General features: G+C 44.2%; 2 protein-coding genes across 2 annotated transcripts; both read left to right on the forward strand.

The window, feature by feature from the left end:
• Positions 1 to 3,232: 3,232 nt before the first annotated feature.
• Positions 3,233 to 8,637, forward strand: LOC309568374 (uncharacterized protein; the record flags this gene model as incomplete). The annotated part of the gene is made up of 2 exons (XM_082274038.1): positions 3,233 to 8,367; positions 8,481 to 8,637. 2 exons carry the CDS (start codon positions 3,233 to 3,235, stop codon positions 8,635 to 8,637), a joined length of 5,292 nt encoding a protein of 1,763 aa, XP_082130164.1.
• A 55-nt stretch (positions 8,638 to 8,692) lies between these two features.
• On the forward strand, positions 8,693 to 11,284 carry LOC309568375 (uncharacterized protein; the record flags this gene model as incomplete). The annotated part of the gene is made up of 1 exon (XM_082274039.1): positions 8,693 to 11,284. The coding sequence occupies exon 1, from the start codon at positions 8,714 to 8,716 to the stop codon at positions 11,282 to 11,284; it is 2,571 nt and encodes an 856-aa protein (XP_082130165.1). The 5' UTR covers positions 8,693 to 8,713.
• Between the last annotated feature and the right edge of the window lie 6,601 nt (positions 11,285 to 17,885).

Below are 17,885 nucleotides of genomic sequence, written 5' to 3' on the forward strand. Positions count from 1 at the left end.
CATGTGAAAATGTTAAAAAAAATGGGGCACCCCCCCAAATCCATACCAGACCCTTAGGAGGCCCCACCCCCACCCTAAAGCACTCACCCATGTGCTCACTTGCCCCCCTCCTTTTCTGGCCTGCCAAGCTGCATGCTCAGATAAGGGTCTGGTATGGACTTTAAGGGGAGCCCTAATTAGAAAATGTTAAACAAAACGGTGCAGGGCCCCCCAAATTCATACCAGACCCTTAGGAGCCCCCCTACCCCTGGTGCGTCCTGGTATAGTTTGGGGGGGGGAATTGTAGTTGCTCACTGGTCCCCCCTCCTTTCCTGGCCTGCTAAGCTGCATGCTCAGATAAGGGTCTGGAATGGATTTGGGGGGGACCTTATGCCGTTTTTCTTTTAAATTCATAGCATACCTGAAGGGCCTGGTATGGACTGGGGGGAGGGGACGGACCCCACGCTGTTTTTTTCTCAAATTTTCAGAGCCAGCAATTCTTTTGTTTACGTTCAGCTGTCAGTGGGGAACCCCGCCGACTGCTGATGAGTCATCGGTTGTTAGGGACGTGCTGGCCGGCTTGCCAGGCATCTCCATGACAACCAACTATTCACCGGTTGTTAAGGACGCCGACGGCCACCACTAAGGGAAAAAAACAAACACTGGAAGCCGACTCCTGGAATTGGTTTGCAGTGATTGGGAGCGTTCAGCATTTTTTCTGCCAGCAAATCGCTCCAAAAACGCAACAAAAAAAGATTTTTTTAAAATTCTCCTACAAGTGGAAGTTTGACAGCCAATGGCAGCGTGCGTGGAGACACAGAATAACGCTTTTCACTTCCAGGGGCAGAAAAATAGCACAATGATTAGCTGAATGTACAATCTTATTATTATTTATAATATTTCCTAATCAATTCATACAGATTATTGTATCAAATTTTATTATAGAGAAAGAGAAGTCATCCATGGCCTCCTCTGCATTTCCCTGAACCCAGCAACCTGAGAAATTACCAAATCATTGACACGTGCGACACCTAGAGGATTGTTGGGGTATTGCAGCCTTAGCAGGTTCAGCTCTCACATCTGTATAATGGAGTTATTTTACATAGTTACAGCTATGAGCCTTGTGATTGGGTGATAGGTTTGTCATGATCTAAATTCACCTAATTGACCTAAATTCACAAAATTATACATATATTGCTTTTTCAGTACAAACAACGCTTTCTTCTGACAATGTTGTCTATAAAGTATTTTATTCATCGTGAAAAACCAAAAATAATAGCTAAGGAGATGATGGGGAACAAAGAGATTATTAGGGCTGACAAGGGGTAACTATGGAGGGAAATAGGAACTCTTATACATTGTTATATATTGTTATATATTGTTTTACATACAGTATTCTTATTGAACCATAGAAGATACAATGACGCAATAATAACATTGTATAATAATAATGTATAATAATAATAATAATAATAACATTGTATTATAATAATATAATAATAATAATAATAATAATAATAATAATATTGTATAATAATAATTATAATAATAATAATAATAACATTGTATAATAATAATAATAATATTGTATAATAATAATAATAATAATAATAATAATAATAATAATAATAACATTGTATTATAATAATATAATAATAATAATAATAATAATAATATTGTATAATAATAATTATAATAATAATAATAATAACATTGTATAATAATAATAATAATATTGTATAATAATAATAATAATAATAATAATAACCTTGTATAATAATAATAATAACATTGTATAATAATAATATAATAATAATAATAATAATAATAATAATATTGTATAATAATAATAATAATAATAACCTTGTATAATAATAATAATAACATTGTATAATAATAATATAATAATAATAATAATAATAATAATAATAATAATATTGTATAATAATAATTATAATAATAATAATAATAATAATAACATTGTATAATAATAATAATAATAATAATAATAATAATAACAATAATAACATTGTATAATAATCTAAAAGGGGATTTGTGTTGGGAGGGGGAATAAGGGGGGTGGCAGGGGGTTAAGAATTGTTCTAGGAGTGGAAACTTGGGGGGGGGGGGGGTTAGGGGGTGATGATTTAGGGCAGGCATGTCCAACCTGCGGCCCGGAACCGCAGGCAATGCAGCCCTCTGCCCCCTGACAATTTTTTTATTTTTCTTGCTGGGGAGGAAGGAATTTGATTCAGGGGCACGGCCACAGAGGCTGCCTCGGAGGGGATCATCCACTAGTTGTGTTTAAATTAGTGCTGGGGGGGGGGGGGGGGGCACAGCAGCGTTTTATTACTTATATACCTTAACTATAGTATATATTTTATATGCGGCCCGAGAAAATTTCCCTACACTCAGTGTGGCCCAGAGAAGCCAAAAGGTTGGACACCCATGATTTAGGGGGATTTGTGTTAGGAGGTGGGAGGGGAGAAGAGGATTTGTGCTAGGAGGGGGGGTTGGAGATAGATGGCCTAGGCCATCTTTATGTAGAGCAACAATTCTTTTTTTCAGATCCTCAGAGAGTTCTTTGCCATGAGGTGCCATGTTGAACTTCCAGTGACCAGTATGAGAGAGTGAGAGCGATAACACCAAATTTAACACACCTGCCCCCCATTCACACCTGAGACCTTGTAACACTAACGAGTCACATGACACCAGGGAGGGAAAATGGCTAATTGGGCCCAATTTGGAGATTGTCACTTAGGGGTGTACTGACTTTTGTTGCCAGCGGTTTAGACATTAATGGCTGTGTGTTGAGTTATTTTGAGGGGACAGTAAATTTACACTGTTATACAAGCTGTACACTCACTACTTTACATTGTAGCAAAGCGTCATTTCTTCAGTGTTGTCAAATGGGAGGGGTGTACTCACTTTTGTGAGGTACTGTAAAAACGTTTTAGAAGAGCTCATAATACCAGTCCCCATGATATGGTGGCCATATTACTATTATAATAAATTGAGTGTCAAGTCCTTTTTTTTTTTATCCACAATCATTTTTTGGTGTATTTATCATCACATTCTATTATTGTTGGTATCTTTTGTTTTAACGTATTTTACTCTCAGATACATTTTTAAGCATAAATATAACAGCATTGCAATGTAATAATTATAAATCTTTATTAAATTTCTTACAGCACAAACATCAGATGGCACAACGCAATCAGCACTTACTACTAGTAAAAACAATGTAACAACTATGGCAGAACCTTCTGCAACAAACTCTGATCCTGGAATGACTTTTCCCGGTTCTGCAGAAACAACACATGTGACTACAGATGTAAACGGTTCATATTCTTGGACAGCGACCTCTCAGGGTTCCACTGCTGGGATTACAAATTATAATACTTCATCTGTTACTGTGACAACTAATGAGACTGATCCGCTTTCCACCCGGACTCCAACATTGTCACCAGAGACCTCCGTCCAAAACTCAGAACAGACCGACTCAACACCTTCATCACTTTCTGGGGTCACATCAAGTCGCAGTGACTCTTCAGTGTCAACTTCTGCGGTCACAAATGTTCCGAGCATTTCTCAGGAGTTATCTACCTCATTACCCCTTTCTTACCCATCCCAGTCTACAGACTTTATTACAAATATAATCTCTGAGAGCTCTGCATCCTCCACTCATCAAACCTCAGAATCCTCCACTCATCAAACCTCAGAATCCTCCACTCATCAAACCCCAGAATCCTCCACTCATCAAACCTCAGAATCCTCCACTCATCAAAGCCCAGAATCCTCCACTCATCAAACCTCAGAATCATCCACTGCACTGGAAACCTCACAATCAATTGTACCAACAATGTCTTCAATAATGGCCAACACAAGTCCTTCTAGTACATTGATAAGTGATACATCTACTATTTCTCAGACAGCTGAGGAATCCACTTTATCTAAAGCTTCGGCTTCTACTGCAGAAGTATCTCCATCAACCTCACCTCTTGTACTAACGCATTCCTCCCCAGCAACAGAAACATCAACATCACCTGAAATATCACATTCATCTCCAACTTCAGAAGTTTCTCCATCCACAGAGCCAACACCCTCTGTGGGCTCATCACACACCATGTCTGAGAGCTCAGCATCCTCTACTCATCAACCATCAGAATCCTCCACTGCACCGGAAACTTCACAATCAATTGTACCAACAATGTCTCCAACAATGACCAACACAAGTCCTTCCAGTACATTGAAAATTGAATCAGCTGCTATTTCCCAAACAACTGAGGGATCAACTTTACCTAAATCATCGGCTTCTACTGCAGAAGTATCTCCATCAACCTCACCTCTTGTTCCATCTCACACCTCCCCAGTGACTCAAACATCAACATCACCCGAAATATCACATTCATCTCCAACATCCGAAGTTTCTCCATCCACAGAATCAACACCCTCTGTGGGCTCATCACACCCCATGTCTGAGAGCTCTGCATCCTCTACTCATCAACCATCAGAATCCTCCACTGCACCCGAAACCTCCCAATCAATTGTGCCAACAATGTCTCCATCAATGACCAACACAAGTCCTTCTAGTACATTGAACATTGAATCATCTGCTATTTCTCAAACAACTGAGGGATCAACTTTACCTAAATCATCGGCTTCTACCGGAGAAGTATCTTTATCAACTTCACCTCTTGTTCTAACGCATACCTCCCCAGCAACAGAAACACCAACATCACCCGAAATATCACATTCATCTCCAACATCCGAAGTTTCTCCATCCACAGAATCAACACCCTCTGTGGGCTCATCACACCCCATGTCTGAGAGCTCTGCATCCTCTACTCATCAACCTTCAGAATCCTCAACTCCACTCGAAAACACACAGTCAACTGTGTCAACAATGTCTTCAACAATGACCAACGCAAGTCCTTCTAGTACATTGAAAATTGAATCATCTCCTATTTCCCAAACAACGGAGGCATCAACTTTATCTAAACCATCTCCTTCTACTGCAGAGGTATCTCCATCAACCTCACCTCTTGTACTAACGCACACCTCCCCAGCAACAGAAACATCGACATCACCCGAAATATCACATTCATCTCCAACTTCAGAAGTTTCTCCATCCACAGAATCAACACCCTCTGTGGGCTCATCACACCCCATGTCTGAGAGCTCTGCATCCTCTACTCATCAACCATCAGAATCCTCAACTCCACTCGAAAACACACAATCAGTTGTGCCAACAATGTCTTCAACAATGACTGACACAAGTCCTTCTAGTACATTGAAACATGAAACATCCACTATTTCTGAGACAGTTGAGGGTTCAACTGTAGCTAAATCATCGGCTTCTACCGGAGAAGTATCTTCATCAACCTCACCTCTTGTTCCATCTCACACCTCCCCAGTGACAGAAACATCAACATCACCTGAAACATCACATTCATCTCCAACATCAGAAGTTTCTCCATCCACAGAGCCAACACCCTCTGTGGGCTCATCACACACCATGTCTGAGAGCTCTGCATCCTCTACTCATCAACCATCAGAATTCTCCACTGCACCGGAAACCTCCCAATCAATTGTGCCAACAATGTCTCCAACAATGACCAACACAAGTCCTTCCAGTACATTGAAAATTGAATCATCTGCTATTTCCCAAACAACTGAGGGATCAACTTTACCAAAATCATCTCCTTCTACTGCAGAAGTATCTCCATCAACTTCACCTCTTGTACTAACGCATTCCTCCCCATCAACAGAAACATCGACATCACCCGAAATATCACATTCATATCCAACATCCGAAGTTTCTCCATCCACAGAATCAACACCCTCTGTGGGCTCATCACACCCCATGTCTGAGAGCTCTGCATCCTCTACTCATCAACCATCAGAATCCTCCACTGCACTGGAAACCTCACAATCAGTTGTACCAACAATGTCTCCAACAATAACCAACACAAGTCCTTCTAGTACATTGAAACATGAAATATCCACTATTTCTGAGACAGTTGAGGGATCAACTTTACCTAAATCATCTGCTTCTACTGGAGAAGTATCTCCATCAACTTCACCTCTTGTTCCATCTCACACCTCCCCAGTGACTCGAACATCAACATCACCTGAAACATCGCATTCATCTCCAACTTCAGAAGTTTCTCCATCCACAGAGTCAACACCCTCTGTGGGCTCATCACACCCCATGTCTGAGAGCTCTGCATCCTCTACTCATCAACCATCAGAATCCTCCACTGCACCCGAAACCTCCCAATCAATTGTGCCAACAATGTCTCCAACAATGACTGACACAAGTCCTTCTAGTACATTGAAAATTGAATCATCTGCTATTTCCCAAACAACTGAGGGATCAACTTTACCTAAATCATTGGCTTCTACCGGAGAAGTATCTCCATCAACCTCACCTCTTGTACTAACGCACACCTCTCCGGCAACAGAAACACCAACATCACCCGAAATATCACATTCATCTCCAACATCCGAAGTTTCTCCATCCACAGAATCAACACCCTCTGTGGGCTCATCACACCCCATGTCTGAGAGCTCTGCATCCTCTACTCCTCAACCATCAGAATCCTCCACTGCACCGGAAACCTCACAATCAGTTGTACCAACAATGTCTCCAACAATAACTGACACAAGTCCTTCTAGTACATTGAATCATGAAACATCCACTATTTCTGAGACAGTTGAGGGATCAACTATAGCTAAATCATCTGCTTCTACGGGAGAAGTATCTTCATCAACTTCACCTCTTGTTCCATCTCACACCTCCCCAGCAACAGAAACATCAACATCACCTGAAACATCACATTCATCTCCAACTTCAGAAGTTTCTCCATCCACAGAGCCAACACCCTCTGTGGGCTCATCACACCCCATGTCTGAGAGCTCTGCATCCTCTACTCATCAACCATCAGAATCCTCCACTGCACCCGAAAACACACAATCAGTTGTGCCAACAATGTCTTCAACAATAACTGACACAAGTCCTTCCAGTACATTGAAACATGAAACATCCACTATTTCTGAGACAGTTGAGGGATCAACTATAGCTAAATCATCTGCTTCTACGGGAGAAGTATCTTCATCAACCTCACCTCTTGTTCCATCTCACACCTCCCCAGTGACTCAAACACCAACATCACCTGAAACATTGCATTCATCTCCAACTTCAGAAGTTTCTCCATCCACAGAGTCAACACCCTCTGTGGGCTCATCACACACCATGTCTGAGAGCTCTGCATCCTCTACTCATCAACCATCAGAATCCTCCACTGCACTCGAAAACACACAATCAGTTGTGCCAACAATGTCTCCAACAATGACCAACACAAGTCCTTCTAGTACATTGAAAATTGAATCATCTGCTACTTCCCAAACAACTGAGGCATCAACTTTACCTAAATCATCTCCTTCTACTACAGAAGTATCTCCATCAACCTCACCTCTTGTTCTAACGCATACCTCCCCAGCAACAGAAACACCAACATCACCCGAAATATCACATTCATCTCCAACTTCAGAAGTTTCTCCATCAACAGAATCAACACCCTCTGTGGGCTCACCACACCCCATGTCTGAGAGCTCTGCATCCTCTACTCATCAACCATCAGAATCCTCAACTCCACTCGAAAACACACAATCAGTTGTGCCAACAATGTCTCCAACAATAACTGACACAAGTCCTTCTAGTACATTGAAACATGAAACATCCACTATTTCTGAGACAGTTGAGGGATCAACTGTAACTAAATCATCGGCTTCTACCGGAGAAGTATCTTTATCAACTTCACCTCTTGTTCCATCTCACACCTCCCCAGTGACTCAAACATCAACATCACCCGAAATATCACATTCATCTCCAACATCAGAAGTTTCTCCATCCACAGAATCAACACCCTCTGTGGGCTCATCACACACCATGTCTGAGAGCTCTGCATCCTCTACTCATCAACCATCAGAATTCTCCACTGCACCGGAAACCTCCCAATCAATTGTGCCAACAATGTCTCCAACAATGACCAACACAAGTCCTTCTAGTACATTGAAAATTGAATCATCTGCTATTTCCCAAATAACTGAGGGATCAACTTTACCTAAATCATCAGCTTCTACTGCAGAAGTATCTCCATCAACTTCACCTCTTGTTCCATCTCACACCTCCCCAGTGACTCAAACATCAACATCACCCGAAATATCACATTCATCTCCAACATCCGAAGTTTCTCCATCCACAGAATCAACACCCTCTGTGGGCTCATCACACCCCATGTCTGAGAGCTCTGCATCCTCTACTCATCAACCATCAGAATCTTCCACTCCACTCGAAACCTCCCAATCAATTGTGCCAACAATGTCTTCAACAATGACCAACACAAGTCCTTCTAGTACATTGAACATTGAATCATCTGCTATTTCTCAAACAACTGAGGGATCAACTTTACCTAAATCATCTCCTTCTACTGCAGAAGTATCTCCATCAACCTCACCTCTTGTACTAACGCATACCTCCCCAGCAACAGAAACATCGACATCACCCGAAACATCACATTCATCTCCAACATCCAAAGTTTTTCCATCCACAGAATCAACACCCTCTGTGGGCTCATCACACCCCATGTCTGAGAGCTCTGCATCCTCTACTCATCAACCATCAGAATCCTCCACCCCACTCGAAAACACACAATCAGTTGTGCCAACAATGTCTTCAACAATGACCAACGCAAGTCCTTCTAGTACATTGAAACATGAAACATTCACTATTTCTGAGACAGTTGAGGGATCAACTGTAGCTAAATCATCGGCTTCTACCGGAGAAGTATCTTCATCAACCTCACCTCTTGTTCCATCTCACACCTCCCCAGTGACACAAACATCAACATCACCTGAAACATCACATTCATCTCCAACTTCAGAAGTTTCTCCATCAACAGAATCAACACCCTCTGTGGGCTCATCACACCCCATGTCTGAGAGCTCTGCATCCTCTACTCATCAACCATCAGAATCCTCCACTCCACTCGAAACCTCCCAATCAATTGTGCCAACAATGTCTCCAACCATGACTAACACAAGTCCTTCTAGTACATTGAACATTGAATCATCTGCTATTTCTCAAACAACTGAGGGATCAACTTTACCTAAATCATCTCCTTCTACTGCAGAAGTATCTCCATCAACCTCACCTCTTGTACTAACGCACACCTCCCCAGCAACAGAAACATCGACATCACCCGAAATATCACATTCATCTCCAACATCCGAAGTTTCTCCATCCACAGAGCCAACACCCTCTGTGGGCTCATCACACACCATGTCTGAGAGCTCTGCATCCTCTACTCATCAACCATCAGAATCCTCCACTCCACTCGAAACCTCCCAATCAATTGTGCCAACAATGTCTCCAACAATAACCAACACAAGTCCTTCAAGTACTTTGAACATTGAATCATCTGCTATTTTCCATACAACTGAGGGATCAACTTTACCTAAATCATCAGCTTCAACTGAAGAAGTATCTCCATCAACCTCACCTCTTGTACTAACGCATACCTCCCCAGCAACAGAGACATCAACATCACCTGAAACATCACATTCATCTCCAACTTCAGAAGTTTCTCCAGCCACAGAATCAACACCCTCTGTGGGCTCATCACACCCCATGTCTGAGAGCTCTGCATCCTCTACTCCTCAACCATCAGAATCCTCCACTGCACCGGAAACCTCACAATCAGTTGTACCAACAATGTCTCCAACAATAACTGACACAAGTCCTTCTAGTACATTGAATCATGAAACATCCACTATTTCTGAGACAGTTGAGGGATCAACTGTAACTAAATCATCTGCTTCTACCGGAGAAGTATCTTCATCAACTTCACCTCTTGTTCCATCTCACACCTCCCCAGTGACACAAACATCGACATCACCTGAAACATCACATTCATCTCCAACTTCAGAAGTTTCTCCATCCACAGAGCCAACACCCTCTGTGGGCTCATCACACCCCATGTCTGAGAGCTCTGCATCCTCTACTCATCAACCATCAGAATCCTCCACTGCACTGGAAACTTCACAATCAATTGTGCCAACAATGTCTCCAACAATGACCAACTCAAGTCCTTCTAGTACATTGAACATTGAATCATCTGCTATTTCCCAAACAACTGAGGGATCAACTTTACCTAAATCATCTCCTTCTACTGCAGAAGTATCTCCATCAACCTCACCTCTTGTACTAACGCATACCTCCCCAGCAACAGAAACATCGACATCACCCAAAATATCACATTCATATCCAACATCGGAAGTTTCTCCATCAACAGAATCAACACCCTCTGTGGGCTCATCACACCCCATGTCTGAGAGCTCTGCATCCTCTACTCATCAACCATCAGAATCCTCCACTCCACTCGAAACCTCCCAATCAATTGTGCCAACAGTGTCTCCAACAATGACCAACACAAGTCCTTCAAGTACATTGAACATTGAATCATCTGCTATTTTCCATACAACTGAGGGATCAACTTTACCTAAATCATCTCCTTCTACTGCAGAAGTATCTCCATCAACCTCACCTCTTGTACTAACGCATACCTCCCCAGCAACAGAAACATCGACATCACCCGAAATATCACATTCATCTCCAACATCCGAAGTTTCTCCATCCACAGAATCAAATATGTCTCTCGGTACTTCAACACCATCCAGAACTTTACAGACAACACCAATATCAGGGACTTCATTACATTCTGAACCAACACTGCAGTCCTCAACAGTTACGGAGATGCCAAGTATTGCTGAGTCTTCCCCAACCAGGCCTATTGTCAAAACGTCAAATATTCCTCAAACAACATTATCAGAATCTGTGACAGTAAAACCAATTATTACTTATTTTGGAACAACTGAAATTGGCACACCAAGCTCTTCAGAGGCATCAAAACCAACAATCCCGTCTGAGACTTCTTATTCTATACCATCTTTGCCGACTTCGGCAACATCAGAAATCAGTCCAACACGTTCATCTACTGAAACATCTTTTTCCAGTGATAAAGAGACTGGCCAGGTCACATTAGGACCACTATCCAGCACTCCGGAGTATATTACGGGAAGAGTAAGTTCTACCGGATTAAAGGTTTCAACAACCAGGTCGTCAACAATATGTCCTCCGTATACCAATGGTGACAACTGTGAGAATGGAGAACAGAAGGTTGGCGTTATTTTAGGTAAGACCTGGGGATGTGAGGGAAATGTTTGGGGTGAAATGAGATAAAAATAATCACTTTACAAGAAATCCTACGTCTAGCTTTGTTCTTGTAGCCTGGGGGTCTAGATAGCACTGGCTCTACTGGGGGGGGGTATAACTTTCCTCAGATTTTTTCGCCTAACTCATTAGGCTGTTCATGGATAAAGATCCTCCTATGGAGGCAAACATTCACAGCACAAAACATACTCAGTGGAAATATCAGACTGGACCTGGAATGGTTGCCCTACAGATTATTTGTAAGTCTAGAGAGTGACCATATTTATTATTAGAGATGCACCGATACCACTGCTTTAGCAACGAGTACGAGTACGGATACTGTTTAAGTACTCGCTGATACCAATTACCGATACCTATTACCCAGGTCCCCACTGTGCCCCGCCCTCCTGGTCCCCACTGTACCACCCTGAATTCTTGTCTTCCCCCTGACTGCACAACTGTTCCCCAGTGTCCCCCCACCACATCTGTTCCTCATTGTCCCCCCACCACATCTGTTCCCCATTGTCCCCCCACCACATCTGTTCCCCATTGTCCCCCCACACACCAGCTCTCCACTGTCCCTCCCACACATCTGTTCCCCACTGCCCCCCCCCACACACCAGCTCCCCACTCCCCCCCCCTCACATCTGTTCCCCATTGTCCCCCCACACACATCTCTTCCCCATTGTCCCCCCCACACATCTGTTCCCCACTGCCCCCCCACACACACACCAGCTCTCCACTGTCCCTCTCGCACATCTGTTCCCCACTGTCCCTCCCACAAATCTGTTCCCCACTGTCCCCCCCCACACACCAGCTCCCCACCGTCCCTCCCGCACATCTGTTCCCCACTGTCCCCCCCACACATCTGTTCCCCACTGTCCCCCCCACACATCTGTTCCCCACTGTCCCTCCCACAAATCTGTTCCCCACTGTCCCCCCACACACACCAGCTCCCCACTGTCCCTCCCGCACATCTATTCCCCACTGCCCCCCACACATCTGTTCCCCACTGCCACCCCCACTTGTCTGTTCCCCACTGTCCCCCCACACGTCTGTTCCCCACTGCCCCCGCACACATCTATTCCCCACTGCCCCCCCACACGTCTGTTACCCACTGTCCCCCCCACACATCTGTTCCCCACTGTCCCCCCCACACATCTGTTCCCCACTGTCCCTCCCCACACATCTGTTCCCCACTGTCCCTCCTGCACATCTGTTCCCCACTGTCCCCCCACACGTCTGTTCCCTACTGTCCCCCCGCACACATCTGTTCCCCACTGCCCCCGCACACATCTATTCCCCACTGTCCCTCCCACACATCAGCTCCCCACTGTCCCTCCTGCACATCTATTCCCCACTGCCCCCCCCCCCCTCACACATGTCTGTTCCCCACTGTTTCTCCCACACATCTGTTCCCCCACTGTCCCTTCTGCACATCTATCCCCCCCCCCCACACATGTCTGTTCCCCACTGTTTCTCCCACACATCTATTCCCCACTGCCCCCCCCCCCCACACATGTCTGTTCCCCACTGTTTCTCCCACACATCTATTCCCCACTGCCCCCCCCCCCACACACACACATGTCTGTTCCCCACTGTCCCTCCCACACGCCAGTTCCCCACTGTCCCTCCTGCACATCTATTCCCCACTGTCCCCCCACCCACAAACCAGCTCCCCACTGTCTCCCCCACAGCAGGAAGCCCGCTGACAGATGAATGAGTCATCAGTTGTTAGGGACGCAGCAGCCCGCTCCTTAGCAACCGATGATTGCTGCATTCTCTTATGTACATTTTTCAAAATTTTCGGTCTTCTTGTGATTTATATAATAAAAAATAAAACCCCAGAGGTGATCAAATACCACCAACAGAAAGCTCTGTTTGTGTGAAGAAAATTCTATAAATGTCATTTGGGTACAATGCCAGTTAACCACTTTAATACCGGAAGGATTTTCCCCCTTAATGACCAGGCTACTTTCTTCAACTTGGCACTGCGTTACTTTAACTGACAATTGCGCGGTCGTGCGACGCTGTACCCAAACAAAATTTACATCCTTATTTTCCCATAAACAGAGCTTTCTTTCGGTGGTATTTGATCACCTGTGCGATTTTTTTTTTTTGCGCTATAAACATATTGGTTTTTTTGCTAGTAGTGGCGGTAATCTGCGATTTTTATCAGGATTGCGACATTGCGGCGGACAGATCGAACCCCTAACTGACATTTTTGACACTTTTGGGGGTACCAGTGACATTATTACAGTAATCAGTGCTATACATATGCACTGTCACTGTACTAATGACACTGGCAGGGAAGGGGTTAACACTGTGGGTGATCAAGGGGTTAAATGTGAGTCTAGGTGAGTGATTCTAACTGTGGGGGGGGGGGCGTGGCTTCTGAAATGACCATAGAGACATGTGATCCTATATAGAACAACATCCGACCGTTCTTCTCTCTCAGCGGGGAGCGATCGCGGGTGTTAGGCGGCAATCGGAGCCAATTGCCCACTGCATCGGCTTCCCCGTTGACGAGCGGGGGTGGGAGCCCGCCGCCGGTGGCGCACTCTCGCCCCCTAGCCTCCTGTGAGCGAGCACCGTACAGTTACGGCGATTCGCACAGGAGTGGCTGCCTGCCCCAGCACATCTGCGGCGGGCGGTCGTAAACAGGTTAAAGTAGCGCAGTGCTGAACAGCAAAAAATGGCCTGATCATGAAGGGGGTAAATACCTTCCGAAGTTGAAGTGGTTAAAGAGGACATGGACTGTGGAATCTGTGCCGAGGGAAAATGGCTATTTATCAATATTGCTTATAATCTGCTTGCAGCTAATCTTTTCCCCAGTCCTTATCTGTTGGGCACAGTCCCTCTGTTTGGAGGCGGCCATCTTGGTAGACACAAGTATTTGATTCCTCCTGCCATTGCTGCCCTATTTATGACTGCTGGGGTAATGATTGGGAAGCAGCAGAAGAGATTCAGTCAGCACAGATCCATAGAATGAATGAAGCAAGGAGAACCTTGCACTGTAGAATTGCAGGTACAGCTTCCCCTCCAGCAAGGAGAACGGAGAGCAGCACAGAGGTGACAACCCCAAATTCTGCTCTAAATCCCCTGAGATGAGTAGTCAGAGACAGCAGGGACCTAAGATGAAGGGTAAATCTTTCAGGGTCCTCCTCTGGCATAAATTATCATGGCTAGATCTTCCCCATAAGACCACGAATCTTCACTATCTGACCTGGGATCTGTATGCCGGCGGTGTGCACTGAGATGACGGGGGTGCCTTTATATTGCAGGAAATGTTCCCGTAAAAGAAATGTTTGTGGAGATTTCTTTGGTTCGGGAATTCACTGAAGAACTGAAAGACACATCATCTCCACAATACCAAGCACTTAAAAATTCAATTATTCAGGTGAGTAAATGTCAGGACGGAGATCTTTAAATTTATTTATTTATTTCTTGCTTTATTTTACCTTTTACTTTTTATACTGTCCCTTTAAAAAAAAAAAGTTTTTTGATCACTTTTATTCCTAATACAAGGAATGTAAACCTCCCTTGTAATAGAAATAAACAGGACAGCTCCTCTTTAATGTGAGATCCGGGGGTCAAAAAGACCTCACACCTCACATCTACACTAAAAAAAAAAGGCATTTTTTTTATCATGAAAAAAATGGGCCCTTTAAGGCCATTGGGAGGAAGTGATGTATGATGTCGCTCTGGTCCTCCAAGGCCATAGAGTGGAGTGGGGGGCCAGCTTGCCCTCACTCAACTTCCTGCCTAGGAGGGGAAAGGACCGGATCGTTTTCCCTGCTACCGACGGCTCGGGTAAGTATGAAGCGGAGGGGGGGGTCACCTCTCCCACCGCCCATAAAAGTGATCCCACAGCGAATCTGCCGCTGGGACCACTTTTATGTGAAAGAGGACCACCTGCCCAGTAAAAAAATACCGGGATTATGGCTGCTATCTGCTTCCATAACTCCGGTATTTAATGTCAAAGTAGGGACGTATAACTGCGGCGGGCGGTCCGGAAGCGGTTAAGTAGGAACTGTCAGGTAACGCACCACTTGGCCCAGAAAACTGTTGCAATGACAAATGTTTCGGCATTATTATGTTTATTTCTTTAGTTTGTATCTGTATGACTCACAAAAGCAGAGAAACAAAAATCCATACTTTACACATTCCATGCAAAACTCCAAAAATAGACTGGGCAAAATGTTTGGCACCCTCAATGTAATATTTGGTGGCACATCCCTTGGAAAAAAAAAGAACTGAAATCAATGGCTTCCTGTAACCATCAATGAGTTTCTTCCACCTCTCTACTGGAATTTTGGGCCACTCTTCTTTCGCCAACTGCTCCCGGTCTCTCAGATTGGAAGATTACTTTTCCCAACTCTCCACAGGTTCTCTATGGGATTTGGATCTGGACTCATTGCTGGCCAGTTCACTATCTCCAACACTTTGTCTTAAACCATTTCTGGGGGCTTTTTGACATGTGCTTTGGGTCATTGTCCTGCTATAAAATCCATGACCTCTTAAGGAGACCCAACTTTCTGACACTGGGCCCTACATTGCACCCCAGAATTCTTTGGTAGGATTCAGATTTCATAAAGCCATGCACAAGGTCAAGACATCTAGTGCCTGAAGCAGCAGAGCAACCCTGTAACGGATCAACCGCCACCCCGACTGGGTACCTTCGTTGACGGATGGTCGTAGTGCTTCCCGAGGGCTCCAAGCACTCCACCAGACACCATAATCACGTTAGACCCCACAAACTGCCACAACTTGGTTGGGGTCTCGCCGTCTCCTACCCACCCTGGACCTACGACAAGGCTCCAGGTTCCCGTGGGTGAACCTCTCTTTCCCCAGAGAGTGAAGCAGGAACAGGAACAAGGTCTTACAAGAGCTTAGTGATTATCCAAGGGAGTATGAAGAGCATAGCAATCCCTTGTAGCAGATTCCCCCAATAAGAGACAGGACTCTAGAATGAAGGTGAAATAGAACTCAAACATTAATGGTACAGCTGCTCTTTTATACGGTTTTCCCTCACAAGGTTACCGCCCAGGTGGACCTTGTTGGGGACAGGACATGACATTCACAATCCAATAGAAACAGGGTTTTACACTCAGTCATTCCATTACAGTGTTCACAATCCCTCCCCTCTGGCTGATTACAGTATCATATGCAGATGAAAGTGTATACAGGAACCAAAACGAATTATCTAGCCATCTGGACAGAACAATGTGAGGTCATTAACATTTAACAATGGAACAGACACAATCCGCATTCCATTTCAATACACAAACAATAGGGAAGCCTGTCAATGACAGTCTGTGTGTTTTTTTCACAGACAAGCACAGGGAATACACATTATCCAGGAGTCAGACTTCATGGCAATGGTCTATAACAGTCTAATGGTGCTTTTCCACTGCATGGAATGGATCGGTTTGGCTCGGTTTGGCGCTTTTCCACTGCATGGTACCGCATGGTACGTGTTAGAACGGTTCGGTACAGCGGCACTTTTCCACTACATGGTACGGCTCTCTTAAACAGTACCACCTCGGTTATGGTTCCAAGTGGGCCGTACCTATACCATATCCCACAATCCTTTCGCATGCAGCCTTCATTGTTTTTCACTACTAGCCACTGATTGGTCAGAGAATCGTTGTAATCCCACCCACTTACTACTTTAGTGGAAAAGCAAACCGAGCCGAGTAGAGCCTATACAGTGCCGAAAGGTGCCGACTCGTACCACGCAGTGGAAAAGCAAACTGAGCCAAGCAGTGCCGAGTGGAGCCGAGCTGGTACTTGCAGTGGAAAAGTGCCATAAGTCTCCCAGTGTAAAGTGGGATTAAATCTTCATATTTCTATATGAAGATATTGCTGAAAAATATTACTGTCCCATCTGAAGCAATTCAAACTATTAATTATCCGTTTTGCACTTCCAGTGACGGTGAACCCTAAACATAGAAACATAGAATGTGTCGGCAGATAAGAACCATTTGGCCCATCTAGTCTGCCCAATATATCTGAATCCTATGAATAGTCCCTGGCCCTATCTTATATGAAGGATAGCCTTATGCCTATCCCATGCATGCTTAAACTCCTTCACTGTATTTGCAGCTACCACTTCTGCAGGAAGGTTATTCCATGCATCCACTACTCTCTCAGTAAAGTAATACTTCCTCATATTACTTATAAACCTTTGCCCCTCTAATTTAAAACTGTGTCCTCTTGTGGTAGTTTTTCTTCTTTTAAATATGCTCTCCTCCTTTACCGAGTTGATTCCCTTTATGTATTTAAAAGTTTCTATCATATCCCCTCTGTCTCTTCCTTCTTCCAAGCTATACATGTTAAGGTCCTTTAACCTTTCCTGGTAAGTTTTTTCCTGCAATCCATGTACTAGTTTAGTAGCTCTTCTCTGAACTCTCTCTAGAGTATCTATATCCTTCTGGAGATATGGCCTCCAGTACTGCGCACAATACTCCAAGTGAGGTCTCACCAGTGTTTTGTACAGCGGCATAAGCACTTCTCTCTTTCTACTGCTTATACCTCTCCCTATGCATCCAAGCATTCTGCTGGCATTTCGTGCTGCTCTATTACATTGTCTTCCCACCTTTAAGTCTTCTGAAATAATTACTCCTAA

Source organism: Pelophylax lessonae (genome assembly GCF_965119305.1).
Source record: "Pelophylax lessonae genome assembly, chromosome: 12".
NCBI lineage: Eukaryota > Metazoa > Chordata > Amphibia > Anura > Ranidae > Pelophylax > Pelophylax lessonae.